Here is a 15998-nt window from a genome sequence, read left to right on the forward strand (position 1 = left end):
TCTTAAACTCTACTAGTGCAAAAAAATCCAAGTTCTGGTCTGGACAGAAGTTGTAAATAAAGGCTGGATTTAGATCATGTCATCACAGTACCACAGTATCACAAAGGTTGGAAGAGACCTCAAAGATCATCGAGTCCAACCTGTCTCCACAGACCTCATGACTAGACCATGGCACCAAGTGCCACGTCCAATCCCCTCTTGAACACCTCCAGGGACGGTGACTCCACCACCTCCCTGGGCAGCACATTCCAGTGACAGACGACTCTCTCAGTGAAGAGAAAACTTGAGCATTGGTGCACTTCATTTTCTTCAACTGATGAGGACAAGCACAGAGATATTAATCTGTGCTTTTAGCTTTATATTCAATTTAATCTGTTTTAAGTTGACACAGACCATGACCATAGTTTCTTAGCTTCTCTTTAGACGGCACCGAAGCTTTTGAAAGAAGAATTAAAGCCCCTCTTTGAGTGAATGAAAACTGAGCCAAGGTGTGCAAAGTTGTGCATTTCATTGGACCATTTTAATATACAGCTGAAAATATGATGTAACTCAATAAATATTATACTGTTTCAGGATAAAAATGCTGAGATCTTCAGCTTAAATCTCTGCATATTTAGCTTCAAACACTTGAAGAATGTTGTAATATAGAAATGGTATTACAATTCCTATTTACTGAAATCAGTGAGGAGTTATGTGAACATATACTTGTGAAAAGGGGACTGGAGGAAACCAGGATGCCTTTACCTTCCAAAAATTACAACTTTTTCCATCTGCTATGGTTTCTAATCAGCAGAAAGATAATGGGAAACATGTATGTAAAATAAACAAGAATCCTCCTGCTCCATGGCATATGAGGTTTATCAGTCCAGTGCTCCTAAAATGTCTCTGATGGGATGAGAATTTCTTTGGAACACACCCATGATAAGAGCTGGTTTTCTTGGATGAGAACAATCTGTTTAAATAACAGTTTCTTGTGGCCAAATGGAAGGTCAGAACTGTGCAAGAAATAGAACTGTGACTGCAGACTACAGATGCTACAGACACTGGGAAACCTCTGAGGTATTAAGGAATTTCAGGGACAACAGATGGACATGCTTGGATCTGCTGAGCGTATATGCTTCCCACCAAACTGTTTACTAGCTTCAGGGCTACACCAACAGTCTAACACAGCAAACAAACTTAGAGGACTTCTCTTTCTCAGAGGCAACAGGCCCTTTCACAGTTTCCTTTCAGGTAGGATTATGGGATGGAAGCAATAATAAGAGATGTTACTCAACAGAAACGGTTGAAATAGCTTATTGCTGCTTTTGCCATTAATGTGTGCTTAGGGAAACATTTCCAAGAGCAAGTGCTTAATGAATGGAAGAAATGATTGCCTCTAACAAGTAATGCAGTGTGACACAAAAATAACTGAAAACATTAACAAACTCACCGATTCTTTCCTGCTCATGGTTTTGCTCTGGGAACGAGAGCGTGAGATCGTACTGAAAAAGGAATCCTTTTTGGATGCAGACAAAGGTGGGGATCCTGTGAATTCACGCCCTCCAGACAAGCTCTCAATGCTTGGTGATGAACTGATGTTTTTCGAACTCTGGCCTGTAAAGCAAGTGTAAAGTCACAAAAGAATTAACACACAGTTTCTTTCCCCTGTAAACTCTTCCTTGTCTTAATTGGCATTCACTGAGACTCACAGATAGCTCAACACAGAATGAAATGTCAGCATGCACGGTGAAAGACTGTTCTGACATACACAGACCTTTATTTTTCTATGAGAGAAAAATACACAATCTTAGTGTATATATAGATATACACACAAACACAATCTAGTGAGTATATATATATGAAACTATATGTATATATATATACACACACATAAGTACAATCTCAGTATATATACCGTATTATAACCACATACTGAGGACCTTCTCTTCCCTGTGTGACATAATGAGCAAAAGCACCATCTCATAATAATGAACTAGATAATCTGATGTCATCAGCACTGTGAAGTAAACCCTTTTTCTCTCAGAAAAAAACCAACCCCCCCCCCCAAAAAAAAACCAAACCCCAACAACAAACACCCCCACCACCACCCAAACCAAGCCAACCAAACAAAACACTAAAGCTTGGTAAAGAAAGGTAAGAAGAAGAATGTCAAATCCCAAGCTTAGGTTGGACACTGAGCATCCAGATGACAAGGTCTAGACTTAGAACAGGAAAAAGTAAGTTAAGTTTGGGAAAGAATGTAAATTCTCATGCTTTCAAATTTTAAGGCTATCCCCATCTAACACATTTTGTTGGAGTCTACTGAAATGATCTTTGTGTCATTTCATGTGGCTTTTCAAAAGAATCTAGTGTTGTCCACTGCCATAGAATAGAATAGAATAGAATAGAATAGAATAGAATAGAATAGAATAGAATAGAATAGAATAGAATTAACCAGGTTGGAAAAGACCTTCGAGATCATCATGTAGATGCCTGGAACTGTTGCACCATGACATCACATGCAATCAGGCAGTCTTTGGTAAGGACTATTTCTTCCAGTTGAGGCTAACAAAGTGTTCTAAAATAGTTAAAATTTATTTCCATTAGCTTCAGGAGCAAAAAAAAAAAATAAATCCCAATTAATATGTCCTTTGCATTAACTTCATCAAGAAAATGTTGCCTTAGGTCAGATATATCCTAGTTTTAAAAACCTTTCTATTACATGTATGAGGAAGTCAATCCAGAGTGACCCAATGCAAATTAAAATGTTCATCTTTCCTTTGTTTCTGGTGTACATTTTATTGCTACCATCTATAGCATAAAGCTTGATCCCCTGAAACTAAGTCTCTCAGATGTCACAGGTGCAGCTTCATCTCCTTTCCAAAACTGTGATCAAACATGAAACCACCTGCCTTGCAGATGCCAGTGGTTCACCCTTCTTTGCTTTGAGCTGCTCCTACACCATGTACCAGTTTTACTGACAGATATGCCACATAGTATTGCATTCAGAATGTTGTCTTTGTGGATGCACTACTAATTCTGAAAATACAAACTGGACTCCTTTTCTGGAAACTTCCTCATGCACTGTGGTGTTCCCCCATGACAGAAGTTTCTAGAGAAACAAAACAAAACTAAAAGACAAAGAAGTGAAAGAAAATCAGGAAGAAAAGGCTGCAGAAAACACAGAAAGAAATACAGACTTAGGTACAAAAGGAGACTAGATCTGTTGAGATCAAACATTTTAAACAAAAGGAAACAACTAGCAAAATCTACTTGTACAGAAAGAATTTAATCCAGTCATTGAAGAAAATGTGGTGTGGAAGTCAAAGCTGCCATGCTTGGCCACCAGCTGGGTGAAGAGAAAGATCAACTCAAGCTCTCAGTGAACTGACCAACAGACTAGAAAGGACAAAATCCAAGAAAGCATCTGGGTTAATTTATGCACTTAATGTCTTCTGGAAGAAAAGTGGCATATAAATTGCTTCTTCTTCATTCTCTGCTGCCTTATTTTGCTCATTTCTCCCATGACCCTCTTAGGTTCTATGCCCTTCTTCCTATAATCCTGTGGACCTTCCTCTGTCTGCCTCCTTGCCTTCTTCAGAATTCTCTGTTCTGCAGCGTCCTTATTCCAACTTGTTCCTTTATATATTCTTTCCTTCTCACCAGCTTCATTCAGCTGTACTTACCTGTTTCTTCCCAGCTCCCCTCTAGTCACTTCTTACCTACCACTTACTCTTGAGCAGCTTCCTAAAAGTGCAGGAGATGAAAGCTGTAGATCTCACTTAACTTTTGCCTCCATATTTTTGAGATAAATGGGATATGCATTAATCAGGTGAACATGACTCTCCACTTCTGTAAATAATTTTAGAGGTGGAAAAGGAGAAAATGCTGCATGGCAAACAGCAGAAATAATTTGGTCACAATAAGGTTTTGAGAAGATATCTAATTTTAGGGTAAAATCGTGTCACTTGGCAACACCATTATCCTTACAGTTGCTTTTATGTAAGAAGGACACTTTAAATGCAATTCATAGTGGCAATTTACAATGGAAATGTGGTTTTACAGGAGGTAACAGTTAAAAATAGTTTTAGAACATATGAAATTACATATTTTAGCGAATAAAGCATTTATAAAGAAATTCACACAGCTAAGCCAGAGCAGCCAGCATAAATGCTAAACATAAAAGAATCTATTTGGTGGGCACAGTACAATGAAAAGACATTCTATTATTTATCAACCAGACTAAATGCCCTCTCTTTCCCATCCCAGTAATAAGAAGATATTTTCCAGATAGGGTCAAGATTAAAAAACCACAAGAAAAGTTAAACAATAAGCAGTCTGTGTTTGTCACATACTCCTCCTCTGCATGGCTGGCTCTTAGCCCACTTCACCTGCAAGTAAGCAGATTATGTGGTAATACTTCATAGCTAGCATTGAGAGAGGATAACTTCAAATATAGTTGAAGAACTCATGTACATGAAATAACAAAGCTTGTTAAGATGATGGAAAAGGGATTGTTTCTGTAAGGTTGCTTTGGTTCTTTTCCTTCCTATATTCTGTCTTTCAGCTCCAAGACAAAAAGAAGAAAATGAGAAGACAGAGAAACATCCTTATGGCTACCAAACAGACACACTTCAAATGATGGATCACAGTTTAGAGGAATGGAATGTGAAGCTAATTGTATAACTAAACAAGAGCAGAAATTCTTATAGCTGAGATTTTGTGGACAAAACAGTAAGACTGTCCTAAAAGGGAATTTGCTCACACCGAGAACATAACTAATCTGCTTCTTGTGGACTATAAAATATAAGGAAGATGAAAAATAAAAGCAGTATGTTGAAAACAAGATTGAGAAGTAGTAAAGTGGTTAGAAGTGATTATAATACTATTTCTATATGCCTCATACCCAGGTAATATGAAAGCTTAGAATGCACCTGATCCTTCTGCATCAACAAGCGAATCCTGTGAACAGCACTGTGACACAGACTACCTGGGGATGTGTTCAAGAATTGAGCAAGACAGAGAGAATAGCACTTATGAATAATTACAGTGTGTTGCACATCATAAAACAGAGTTCTTGGATTGTAATAGGCTTTTCCAGTGTCCAGAGGAGTCATCAGTTTTACAACTGTAAATCAGAAAGCTGAAAGACAAGTCACACCAATCCTGAGTTTTCCCTGTGTTTTCCCTAAGGCAATAGAAGAGCCACCTATCATCTTTCCCACACAGAAGCATAATGGAGATGCTATAAGAAGTGTAACAAGTCACCATGAAGCTTGTGAAGTCTTTCAGATGTATTATGTGAGCATCAGTTGCTGAGGCATTAACAACCCTTATGTAACTTTGGAAATATTACTGTAGCACCAATGCAGAGATTTCATGATCCAGGGAGAATTACACAAAATTCCATTTGCGTCCTCTCTGTTGTGTATCTTACTGATTCTGAATCCTTTTTAATAGGCAGCGTGGTACATTCACCTTAACAAGAAGATAATTTGAGAGAGTTTCTAATTTTGGATTGTTTCTCAGGAAAAAAAAGGACCAAAAAACCCAGCATAAAATATCAGAACTCTTACCTTCCATATAGAATCAAAATGTATAAACTGATAAACTAATCTCTCTCTTTCTTAGCAGCTTAATCAGCAATCTAAGAATATCTCTGAAATCAAAACTGTCAGTCTACTTTACATGTTCTAACAACTTCACTATGCCTCCTTGAAAGGTTAGAGAGATTCTAATCTCTTGACCATCTAATGATATAAGAGAAGCAACCCCAGGTATGGAAATCAAGTAAATGCTTATGAGACACACAGAACAAATATCTAAGGATCCCTACTGTAAGCAGTAGTCAGAACACAGTATTACTGCATAGGATCTATCAAAAAATAGAATAGAATATATACATGCACACTAAAATACATAAATAGTTCAGAGTATGCACTAAAAATGCACCCAATTCTGAAGCAAAAAGGAGCAGCATTATCTCCATATGCTGGTTTCTACTGGCTCATTACTTGCCTGTTGCTAATGACATTGGGGCTGACCTCGGGGTTACAAATGCGCTGACTGAAAACCATTTGGAAAACACAGGGATGTGTTAGTGGGAAAAAGGCGTCAAACTGCTGGGATTGATGGCAGGGCAGAGGGTGGAGACAGGCAGTGTCTTGAAAAAAAGGGAAGTTGAAATGTAATGTGGCCTGTAATAAGGATGTATAATAAAGTAAAAGACGATGATGAGAGGAGTGGAGAGGACTTACAATGAAAGAAAAGCAAGCCTCAGGTCTTACTAATTTAGAGTTAAGTTACAGGGGAGATAATAATGAATTTTGGAGGTCTCTACTGAAAAGTCTGAGGAAGGCATATAAAAGGCATACAAAACTGATGGCTCATACTTTTTGGCCCCTACAGAGGAAAAGAATAGGTTTTGTACTTATAAGGAGAGCGAGGACAAAGGCACCAAGAAGAACAGAAGGCACAATATATAATTCAAACCCATTCAGATATGCTCATCTATTAGTCTGTATTTGCCACAGTCAGGAGGCAGAGTATTAAAATGTTCAAAAAGAATGATAGGATTTTTACAAAACTTTGCAGATTAATTAATTTCCCTTTTTCTTCTACACTGAAACTGGAACAAAGGCTTCCAGCTCTTTCAAAATGTATCCAAACCATCTCATCCTATAAACCCACATGCTTACTATTACAGGCCAAGGCATGGAAGCTCCTCTTTAGTCAAATGCATTGAAGTTAGATGTTTAGCTCAAAATACCTGCTTCACATATGACAACAGGGAAATATGCGGCTGAAAGAGACACCGACAGTCGAATTGCCCCATACGACAAAGTGTGACATGGACCACGAAGCACAAGGCAAACATACATCCGTGGCAAAAGGGATGCTGGCGTACAGCGAATGTAACAGACGGGCGGCAGGCAGCACGGTCGGGGAGAGATGAAGCGAAGCCGCTTCCCTCTCTCTACCCAACAGCGCCACACGGCGGATGGACAATGGCACTGAATGGCGATGCCACATGTGTTCGGAAACCCGCAGGGTGGCCAATGGAGCAGGAGGGCAGTGTTGCAGGAGCAGCAAGTGCCGCTGCCCCCGCAGCAACCGTACCTGGGAGGGCAGGGGGATGCTGCTGCTGCTGCCCAGCATCGCTGCCCGTGCCTGCCTCGCCTGGGAAACAAACACAGCGTTAGAAAAGCTTCCCCAACAAATGCAATTCACTGAAGAAAAGAGCCTGCAACTTTGGGGTTGTTAGCTGGAAGACCCTGCAACTTTGGGGTTGTTAGCTGGAAGACCCTGCTTTGAGCTCAAACATTGTTAAGAGAGCAGCGTGAGAGCATATGAAAACCCCAACAGGCAGTTTTAATAACCAGTGCATTACATGCTGCATTCAGACACAAACAGTGTTCTAAGAGATTAATTTATCAAAATTGGAACCCAAAACAATCAAACCCATTTTGTTTCTGGTATTCTACACTGACAGTGGTATCCTGCTAGTTTGGTAGCATCATGTTGGAAACTTTCAAGACCCATCTGGATGCATTCCTGTGTGACCTGCAATAGCTTCTATGGTCCTGCTCTGGCAGGGGGGTTGAACTTGATCTCCGGAGGTCCCTTTAAACCCCTAACATCCTGTGATATTCTTACTGTCAATAAGAATTTCATTATTTGTCTAAGAATACTTATGTATTTTTGAATAGGAAAAACAAAGCATTTGTTAATCAGTGTTTGATTAATTTGTATTCAGTTCTGCTATTGGTAAGGAATAGCTCTTACTCCTTCTGAATAAAGCATCCTAATTTTCTAGATGTGGTTCATAAATTATTCTAAGTACAGAGATAGTTTCTTTAGGGCATATCTGGTGGCTGGAAATTCTGTGTTACAACAAATACCACAGAAGTATCAACTCATAAAGACAAGCAGTAGTCTGGAAACTCCTAAAAAAAAACATTATAAGAGTTTTGGCAGAGCTTCATCTTCAAACCATTCCTCTAATGTGTCCTTGTGATAAAGGCATTCAAATGAAAAAGACTTCTGGGTTTCAGTGTGGAAGGACCTAGAAGGAAAACTGTATCTGGCACTATTGTGGAAGAAGTGAAAAAGGAAGACTTTTGTTGGGTTGTTTTTTTCTGCCAACATACTGCTGGTTGGTAACCAGAGAGCTCCTGAACACTCCAGAATTCAGTGGAACAGGAATTTTTGGTATTTTTTCATTATCAACATTTTTGTCTTTCAAGCCAACAAACTCAACTGACAACCCAATGAAGCTGAGATTTGAACCCAACCCAACCTTTATTCCCAAGAATTCCTTCGTCGTGTAGAATCAACAGAATATTCAAGCCCCTTGCATAAGTAACCAGTAATGATACTGAGCCTTCTTTTGTGCTGAGCACAGGCTGAATGGGATTGATATATTACTAGGAGGAACTGAATTTCCAGTTATGTCTCTGGATACTTCATCAAACTGTGATTTGTAATGCTGAAGATGGATCTGGAATGACAGGCTTGCACCTAGGCTGTTTTTATTAGTAGTTTGCTGTTTTTCCAGTTGCATTATCTAAATTATGTGGGTTTTTTCTTAAGAAAATCAGCAAGTACCAAAACTTTGGAGTGAGAAATAATTGCTGTCCATTACATAACCCTATCATCCCTCATTGAGAGCACAGCACAAGCTACCCCTTGAGGTGGCAGCATGAATGGGCACCTGTCACTGCTGCTAGTTTGTGAGTGGTTAACTCAGTCTGTACAGAGCTGTTAAAGCTGTGACAGGATTATTTTTCCAGTCCTGCAAGCTCTTTTCTCACCAAGGACTCCTTCACACTTAATAAAAAAACAGCAGATCGGGCAATTAATTTAATCTCTTCAAACTTAAAACCTTCTACATAGTAATTTAAATTATCAGCACTACTTACTTGAGCATTCAAAGCCTGAAAGAACCACTACAATATGAGAAAACCAGAAGACTTCTTTTATAACTTGATGCCTGCTAGACTTACAGCACTTCAGCCTGTTACAGTGTCCAACTGAGCACCTGTGAGTGTTCCATCACCTGGAAGTGCAAAAGTCCTATCCATTTAAATTCTAAATTCATGCCAGCTAGTCAGTAACTTGAGAGCCTTATAATTAAACCCCATGCCAAACAGCTTTTAGATTCTCAAAGGCTAGAGAGGCCTGAAAACATCCCACTGGTGCAGAAGGTAAAAAGGCATATTAAAAGTTCAGCATGAACAAGAATGGAATGAGTGCTTCTCAAGGTATGGATATATTCCACACCCTAAATCTTAATACCTGGAATAAAAGTACCTGCAGTTTCTCAGAGCTATGGGGAGTGCCCTCCCTCAGGGAGATAATGTACAGCACTGTTTTGGGGTGGTGATTCTATCTGCACAGAACTGAAAAGAAGGGGAGTGTACTCAGCCCTGGTGAGGCTGCAGCTTGAGTACTGCATTTAATTCTGGGGGCCCCAGTATAGGGAAGACATTCAGGTTCTGGAGTGTGTCCAGAGAAGAGAAATGAGGCTGGTGAGGGGTTTGGAGGGCATGCCATATGAGAAGAGGCTGAGGGAGCTGGGGTTGTTTAGTCTGGAGAAGAGAAGGTTACAGGGAGATCTTATTGGTCTCTACCACCAAATGATGTAGTGAGGCTGGTGTTGGTCTCTTCTCCCAAGTAACTAGTGATAGAACAAGAGGAAATGAGTTTAAGTTGTGCCAGGGGAGGGTTAGATTGGGCATTAAGAATAACTTCTTTACTGAGAGAGTGGTGAGGCACTGGAACAGGCTGCCCAGGGAGACGGTGGAGTTGTCATCCCTGGAGGTGCTCAAGAAGCTGTAAATGTGGCAATTCAGGATATAGTTTAGTGGTCAGGGTAGTTAGGTTACAGTTGGACTTGATGATCTTAAAGGTCTATTCCAGCCTTAATGATTCTATGATTCTATAATGTATTCTGATCTTTAAAATGCAATGAAGATGGTGTTGGTATGTTTACAGAGGCATCTGCATCATGCTCCAAAAAGGTCTTTTAAGGCTGTCTCTGCCACAGTGGCACTGCGAACAGGGATTATTTTAGTTTATTTTTTCTAAGCTAGAGAAGGGCAGAGTTAGCTTGGATATCTGGAAGAAGTTCTTCACTATGAGGGTGGTGGAACACTGGAACAGGTTGCCCAGGGAAGTGGTTGAGGCCCCTTCCTTGGAGATATTCAAGGGTGAGGCTCAACGAGGCCCTGGGCAACCTGATCTAGTTGGGGATGTCCCTGCTGACTGTGGGGAGGTCGGACTGTATGACCTTTGGAAGTCCCTTCCTGCCTGGACCATTTTATGATTCTATGATTCCTACATTTAAACTTATTTCAGAAAGAATTCACTGGGCAGCCTCTAGGAGATTTTATATTCCCTTTGAAATTTTGGGTTGCTCTTAAAAGATATAAGTTGTAAATGTATAAATTATGGCACTTGCCAGTGTAGTTAGATGTACTTTCTATCCAACTACAGGCAAGATACTGGTCTGGAACAACAAGTATGACACTGATATGTAAAACACAACTCACTGGCATCTCAGCTGCTTTAAAAAAGTCTATTTACACTTTGTTGCTTTTAAATTACTTCTGCAAGTGCTGTACCAAATATGGATAGAGAGAACAGGATGCAGGTACTGAAAATGCTTTGTGCATAAATTTGTGTTATTTATTGATAGCTTTACCATACCTCCATATTCTTGGTGATGGAGACATATGTGCACAACTTGCACATGACAATGACCAAACAGCTACTGTTCTGCTTCTTGTACAAAGTGGCAGGTGCATTTCTGGATGATGCAATGTGTTAGTTGGCATACACAAGGGCTGCCATGGCAGGGAGGTTGGAACTAGATGATCCTTGAGGCCCCTTCCAACCCTGACAATTCCATGATACATTCCAAACTGGTGAAAAATATGATGCAATCCTATGTAATGTTTCAAGGTGATCAGCATCAGGCCTCAAACTTATAATCATTGCTTAGGATGACTTGCTAGAAGCAGCAGATACCATCTCACTAAATACTCCTTTGAAAGGACTCACTGCCCTAGGCTGACTGAAGAGGAAAAGCAGTAACATACCTTGAGGACAGCAGAGTGCAGGAAACAATGACCAAAGTTGAGCTTGTGACTTTGTTGTTTGAAAGGTCCTCAAGAAATACAAAATCATAGAATGGCTTAGGTTGGAAGGGACCTTAGAGATCATACACTCCAACCTTTGGCTCAAGGAAGAGATGTAGTATTTACTAAACAGAGAAAGGGCATGGAGCCATTGAAAATTATTAGAAGGCAAATCCATGTTATTGTTCAGATAACTTTTCAAATAATCTACACAGAAAGTATTCTGCAAATATCTGAGGGCTGGGTGTCAAGTGGAGGGGGGCAAACTCTTTGCGGTGGTGCACAGTAATAAGCCAAGGAACAAAAGGTACAAGCTTGAACACAGAAGATTTCATCTCAGCATGAGGAGAAACTTCTTTATAGTGAGGGTGAGGGAGCCCTGGAACAGGCTGCCCAGAGAGGTTGTGGAGGCTCCTTCTCTGGACACATTCAAACCCTCCCTGGCTGCATTCCTGTGTGGACTACCCTAGGTGGTCCTGCTTTGGCAGGGGGGGTTGGTGTCGCTGATCTATGGAGGTCCCTTCCAGCCTCTAATGTTCTGAGATTCTGTGATCTAACTTCCTTCTCATGCATTCAGTTAATATTGTTATGTATGGGATTTGGGCCAATAACCTGAAAAAAAAATGTGTGAAATTAGGCTCGCATTTAAAAATATGTCACATTTGAAAGACTGAAAAATTAATTGGCTAATGTTTATGATAATGCTGTGGTTTGTTGGTATGTCTGATGGAATTTCTGATAAATATGGTTTTTAAAGGTTCAAAGCTTCTTGTTGCATTTTTACATTCTTCAGGTAACATTGAATTCTGTATCACAGTACCACAGTATCACTAAGGTTGGAAGAGACCTCGAGGATCATTGAGTCCAACCTGTCACGACAGACCTCATGACTAGGCCATGTATTACACCGCAAATGTGCTGCCATACTTAGCACACATGTCCTCCTTAACAAAACCCTGCTTTTTCTGCTTCCTTCAAAGAGGTACCCATTGATATAAAATCAACACAAGAACTTTCTTCAGTCCTTAAGACATATGGCAAAGCTTCCTTCTGTCATGGCACTGCCACGCTTTTCACCTTTACCTTTGCCCAGCTGAACTGGCATGCTTTCGGACTTCATCATTCTCTGCTGTTGTGCCTGGTGCTGGTGGTGATGGTGATGGTGCTGGTGGTGGTGGTGCTGGGGGGCTTCCACTGTGCTTCTGATGGGCATTGCAGGGGGAGGTAAGCTGCTCCCGCCGGCAGGAGCACCCACAGCCCCACCTGAAGCCATAGCTGGAGCAATGAGCTTTCGGCCAAAATTCAGTAAGCTGTTGGAGACTTTGTTAATGTTCAGAGGGGCAGTCTTAGCACTGGCACTGAAAGAAGAAGAGAAGGAATATCACATCCTTGTCAACAGTTTGGACAGGCACAGCAATCTTCTCCATTGTTCTCCATTGTTCTTCATTGTTCTCCAAAAATGGGGGCTGGGGAAATTCTAACATTTGAACATTACAAAGAGAGCATTTTACTGCAGTTGCAATGGGATATGCACAGGGTTTACAGGGGCTGCATATGGTGTGAGCTTTTCCAAACCCTCCCCAAAAATTGCAGACTAAACACCACACAAAGTGGGGTTTTTAAACTTGTCTTTTCAAACAGAGCAAATGAAAGAGTGACAAAAGCCAATACAAGCTGTAAGGCATCACAAGAATCTTTGTAGCACTGAGTTTATTGCACTTCTTACGTAATGACTGCTTTAATATTAACTTCCACTGCACCAAATTATCTTAAATGCTTAAAATAACTCAACTTAAACACATCTTTCAGCATGCAAAACTGGCACTAGACTATTTTTAGGTTGGGAGAGCTAGATGTCTTTGCTCTCACTTAACCTTCTGCCCAGCCCAGTCATTTTAAGCCAAGCACTTTTTAACAGGAATCCTGATTTCTACAGCAATGTTGGCTGAAGAATGACTTCAGGATATAACACATATCATGATCCTTGTCATTATTAATTCACTTCAGTTACAGGCAGCTGGACATTTAATTCACTTCAGTTACATGCAACATTAAGAATGAGGAAATTGTCATTTAATCTGTCTAAAATAAAGAGGAAAGGAGCTTCACATTCCCAGCTGAAGTGTTCACATACACCAAGGATCAGCAAAGCCAGTCCTATTTGTTCATACAATATTTCCCTGGTTTATATGGTTAATGCTTGAGATATCCTTCATAGAAATATCTCACAATTGCAGAGACCTTTCCACTGCTGAGGTTTCATTTTGCTGATCTGTACATCAGTGACAGCAATAGTTGTATTTAAATGTTTTGAATAAACACATGTAATTAAAACAATCTTTGTACTTTTGCAACGTTTTGGGGAAGTTTCACTCAAACCAAATGAGGAATTAATTAATATGAGTGACTTGCACAGACACCTGGGAAAGTAATTCTAATTGTGCATTTCATGTAGTTTCATGCAGTGTCTAAATATGCTTTTTTTTAGAGTACACAACATAAATGCATATGCACACATAGAATATATCCAGAAAACAAAACTAGCAGAGCTGTTTACTCAGAATAGATATGGCTGAAATGAGAGCAGAAAAAAGCATGTGAGCCTGCACACTCAAGAGATAGTACGAGGCCATGCTGCCGTATCAGAGAATCCTAGAATGGTCCAGGCCAGAAGGGGCCTCCAAAGGTCATCCAGTCTGACCTCCCCACAGCCAGCAGGGACATCCCCAACTAGATCAGGTTGCCCAGGGCCTCGTACAGCCTCACCTTGAGTATCTCCAGGGAAGGGGTCTCCACCACCTCCCTGGGCATCAGGGTTCCTCCCAGTTCTGTCACCCTCATAGTAAAGAACTACTTCCTGATATCCAACCTAAATCTGCTCTTCTCTTGTTTGAAGCCATTGTCCCTTGTCCTGTCCCTGCAGGCCATTGTAAACAGTCTCTCTCCATCCTTCCTGCAGGCCCCCTTCAGGTACAGGCAGGCTTCTATTAGGTCTCCCTGGAGCCTCCTCTTCTCCAGGCTGAACACTCCCAGCTCTCTCAGCCTGTCCTCATAGCTGAGGTATTTTAGCCCCATGATCATTTTTGTGGCCCTCCTCTGGACCCGCTCCATCAGGTCCATGTCCTTCCTATATTGAAGGCTCCGGAGACAAAGAGAGACATAGCAGCTTTTAGTATCATAGTATCAGTCAGGGTTGGAAGGGACCACAAAGATCGTCAAGTCCAACCTGTCACCACAGACCTCATGACTAAACCATGGCACCAAGTGCCACATCCAATCCCCTCTTGAACACCTCCAGGGATGGTGACTCCACCACCTCCCTAGGCAGCACATTCCAATGGCCAATGACTCTCAGTGAAGAACTTTCTCCTCACCCCGAGTCTAAACTTCCCCTGGCACAGCTTGAGACTGTGTCCTCTTGTTCTGGTGCTGGTTGCCTGGGAGAAGAGCCCAACCCCCTCCTGGCTACAACCTCCCTTATGCACAAAATAAGTACAAGAAAAATGCTGATTGATTATGTTGTAGTTATCAGTAGATGCATTTAAAAGTAAGGCATGAGTATCAAAGAGATGTGAATGCCATCTAAGAAGCAAACAATATCATTTCATCACAATAAGCATCATTGACCTTGGCTCTGAATGGTGTATTTTTAAACTAGCAGTAGGCAGATGATTCAATCTCTGCAGTTTTCTGCTAAGATGGAAATGTTTTGTTTTAAGGAAGTCTTATTCAAAGGCATTTCTCTTTTCAGTAAGAGGCCATTAGGAGAGACAAATACGAGTATGATGGATTAAAAAGTTGTGTATGTGGTAAAACAAGCAATATATATTAGAGATTTGCCAAGACATCTTAAATGTATCACTTTGAGTCTGTGGAATGAAAGATGAAAAGGACCTGGCAGTTGATCTAATCCATCTCTCTCTTCACTGCAGGAACATTTCCTAACATTTCCTCTCTTCAGTCAAATCTTAAACTGATTTACCACGTCTGACCTACCCTGAATGTTCCCGTGTTGAGGCAAGTTTATTCCAGGTACTCCTCTATCTGCAAGTTTATTCCAGGTACTCCTCTATCTGAAGTATTCTCAACAATTTCTTCTGTCTTTTAGTGTGCATCCTGTATACATATATGTAATGAATTTATATTCCTACACAGATTCAGTGCACGTTTTTGCTTTCTTAGAATTTAGGTTTCCAACAGGTGTCCTTCTTGCCTGGTCTTTATGATTTATTTCTTTGTGTGTGTGTGTGGGGGGGGTTGTATTTTTTTTTTCTTTTCCCCAAATCCTTGGAATGCTTCATTTGGAATTTTCAAATAATTAATTCCTCAAGTTCAGGCAACTTCTGAGACCATTTTAAAGAAGAACAAACAAAAATATTAAGCGACTGCAAGAGAATGTTGTAATTTTGGACAACCTTCTCTCTTTAAAAGCCTGTTTAAAAAAAAAAAAAAAAAAGAAGAAAAAAGATGGATTTGCAGTCACTCCATTTCAATTTTAGCCAGATTTTAATCTAACTGATTTAAATAGAACATGAGAGGGGTGCAGAAGTCTAAAGACAAGCAAGGTGCTGTGACTCGGTAGGCACAGTTCTATGGCTACAGCCATGTGGAATTCAAGAAACTACCTGGGACAGTATAAATTCAGGTTAAGACACTGTGACTTCTGCTGCTGTGCCCCACAGCCACCACCCAGTCACCACCCACCAGCAAGCAGCACCCACGTTGTGGCCACCCAGTTGCAGCAGGGGTAACATGCGACTACCAGATAGCATGGCCTCGGCAAGCAATTTAAGCAGCTTTGATAGAAGTAGTTTCTAAAACAAGGGAGGAATGTGGCAAAGAGGTTTGTTCAAAAGTACTTCAGTCTGGATTTAC

At 40.6% G+C, this 15998-nt stretch overlaps 1 protein-coding gene across 1 annotated transcript in view; it reads right to left on the reverse strand.

The window, feature by feature from the left end:
• The window catches only part of TBC1D5 (TBC1 domain family member 5), a 329215-nt gene that overhangs the window by 39173 nt on the left and 274044 nt on the right, over nucleotides 1-15998 (reverse strand). Inside the window, exons 18-20 of the mRNA XM_054161226.1 lie at nucleotides 12207-12481; nucleotides 7102-7161; nucleotides 1433-1596 (exon numbers count right to left, since the gene is read on the reverse strand). Coding sequence (XP_054017201.1) covers nucleotides 1433-1596; nucleotides 7102-7161; nucleotides 12207-12481 — 499 coding nt within the window. The remainder of the gene's footprint in view (nucleotides 1-1432; nucleotides 1597-7101; nucleotides 7162-12206; nucleotides 12482-15998) is intronic.

This window comes from Dryobates pubescens, chromosome 4 (assembly GCF_014839835.1).
Source record: "Dryobates pubescens isolate bDryPub1 chromosome 4, bDryPub1.pri, whole genome shotgun sequence".
Lineage (NCBI taxonomy): Eukaryota > Metazoa > Chordata > Aves > Piciformes > Picidae > Dryobates > Dryobates pubescens.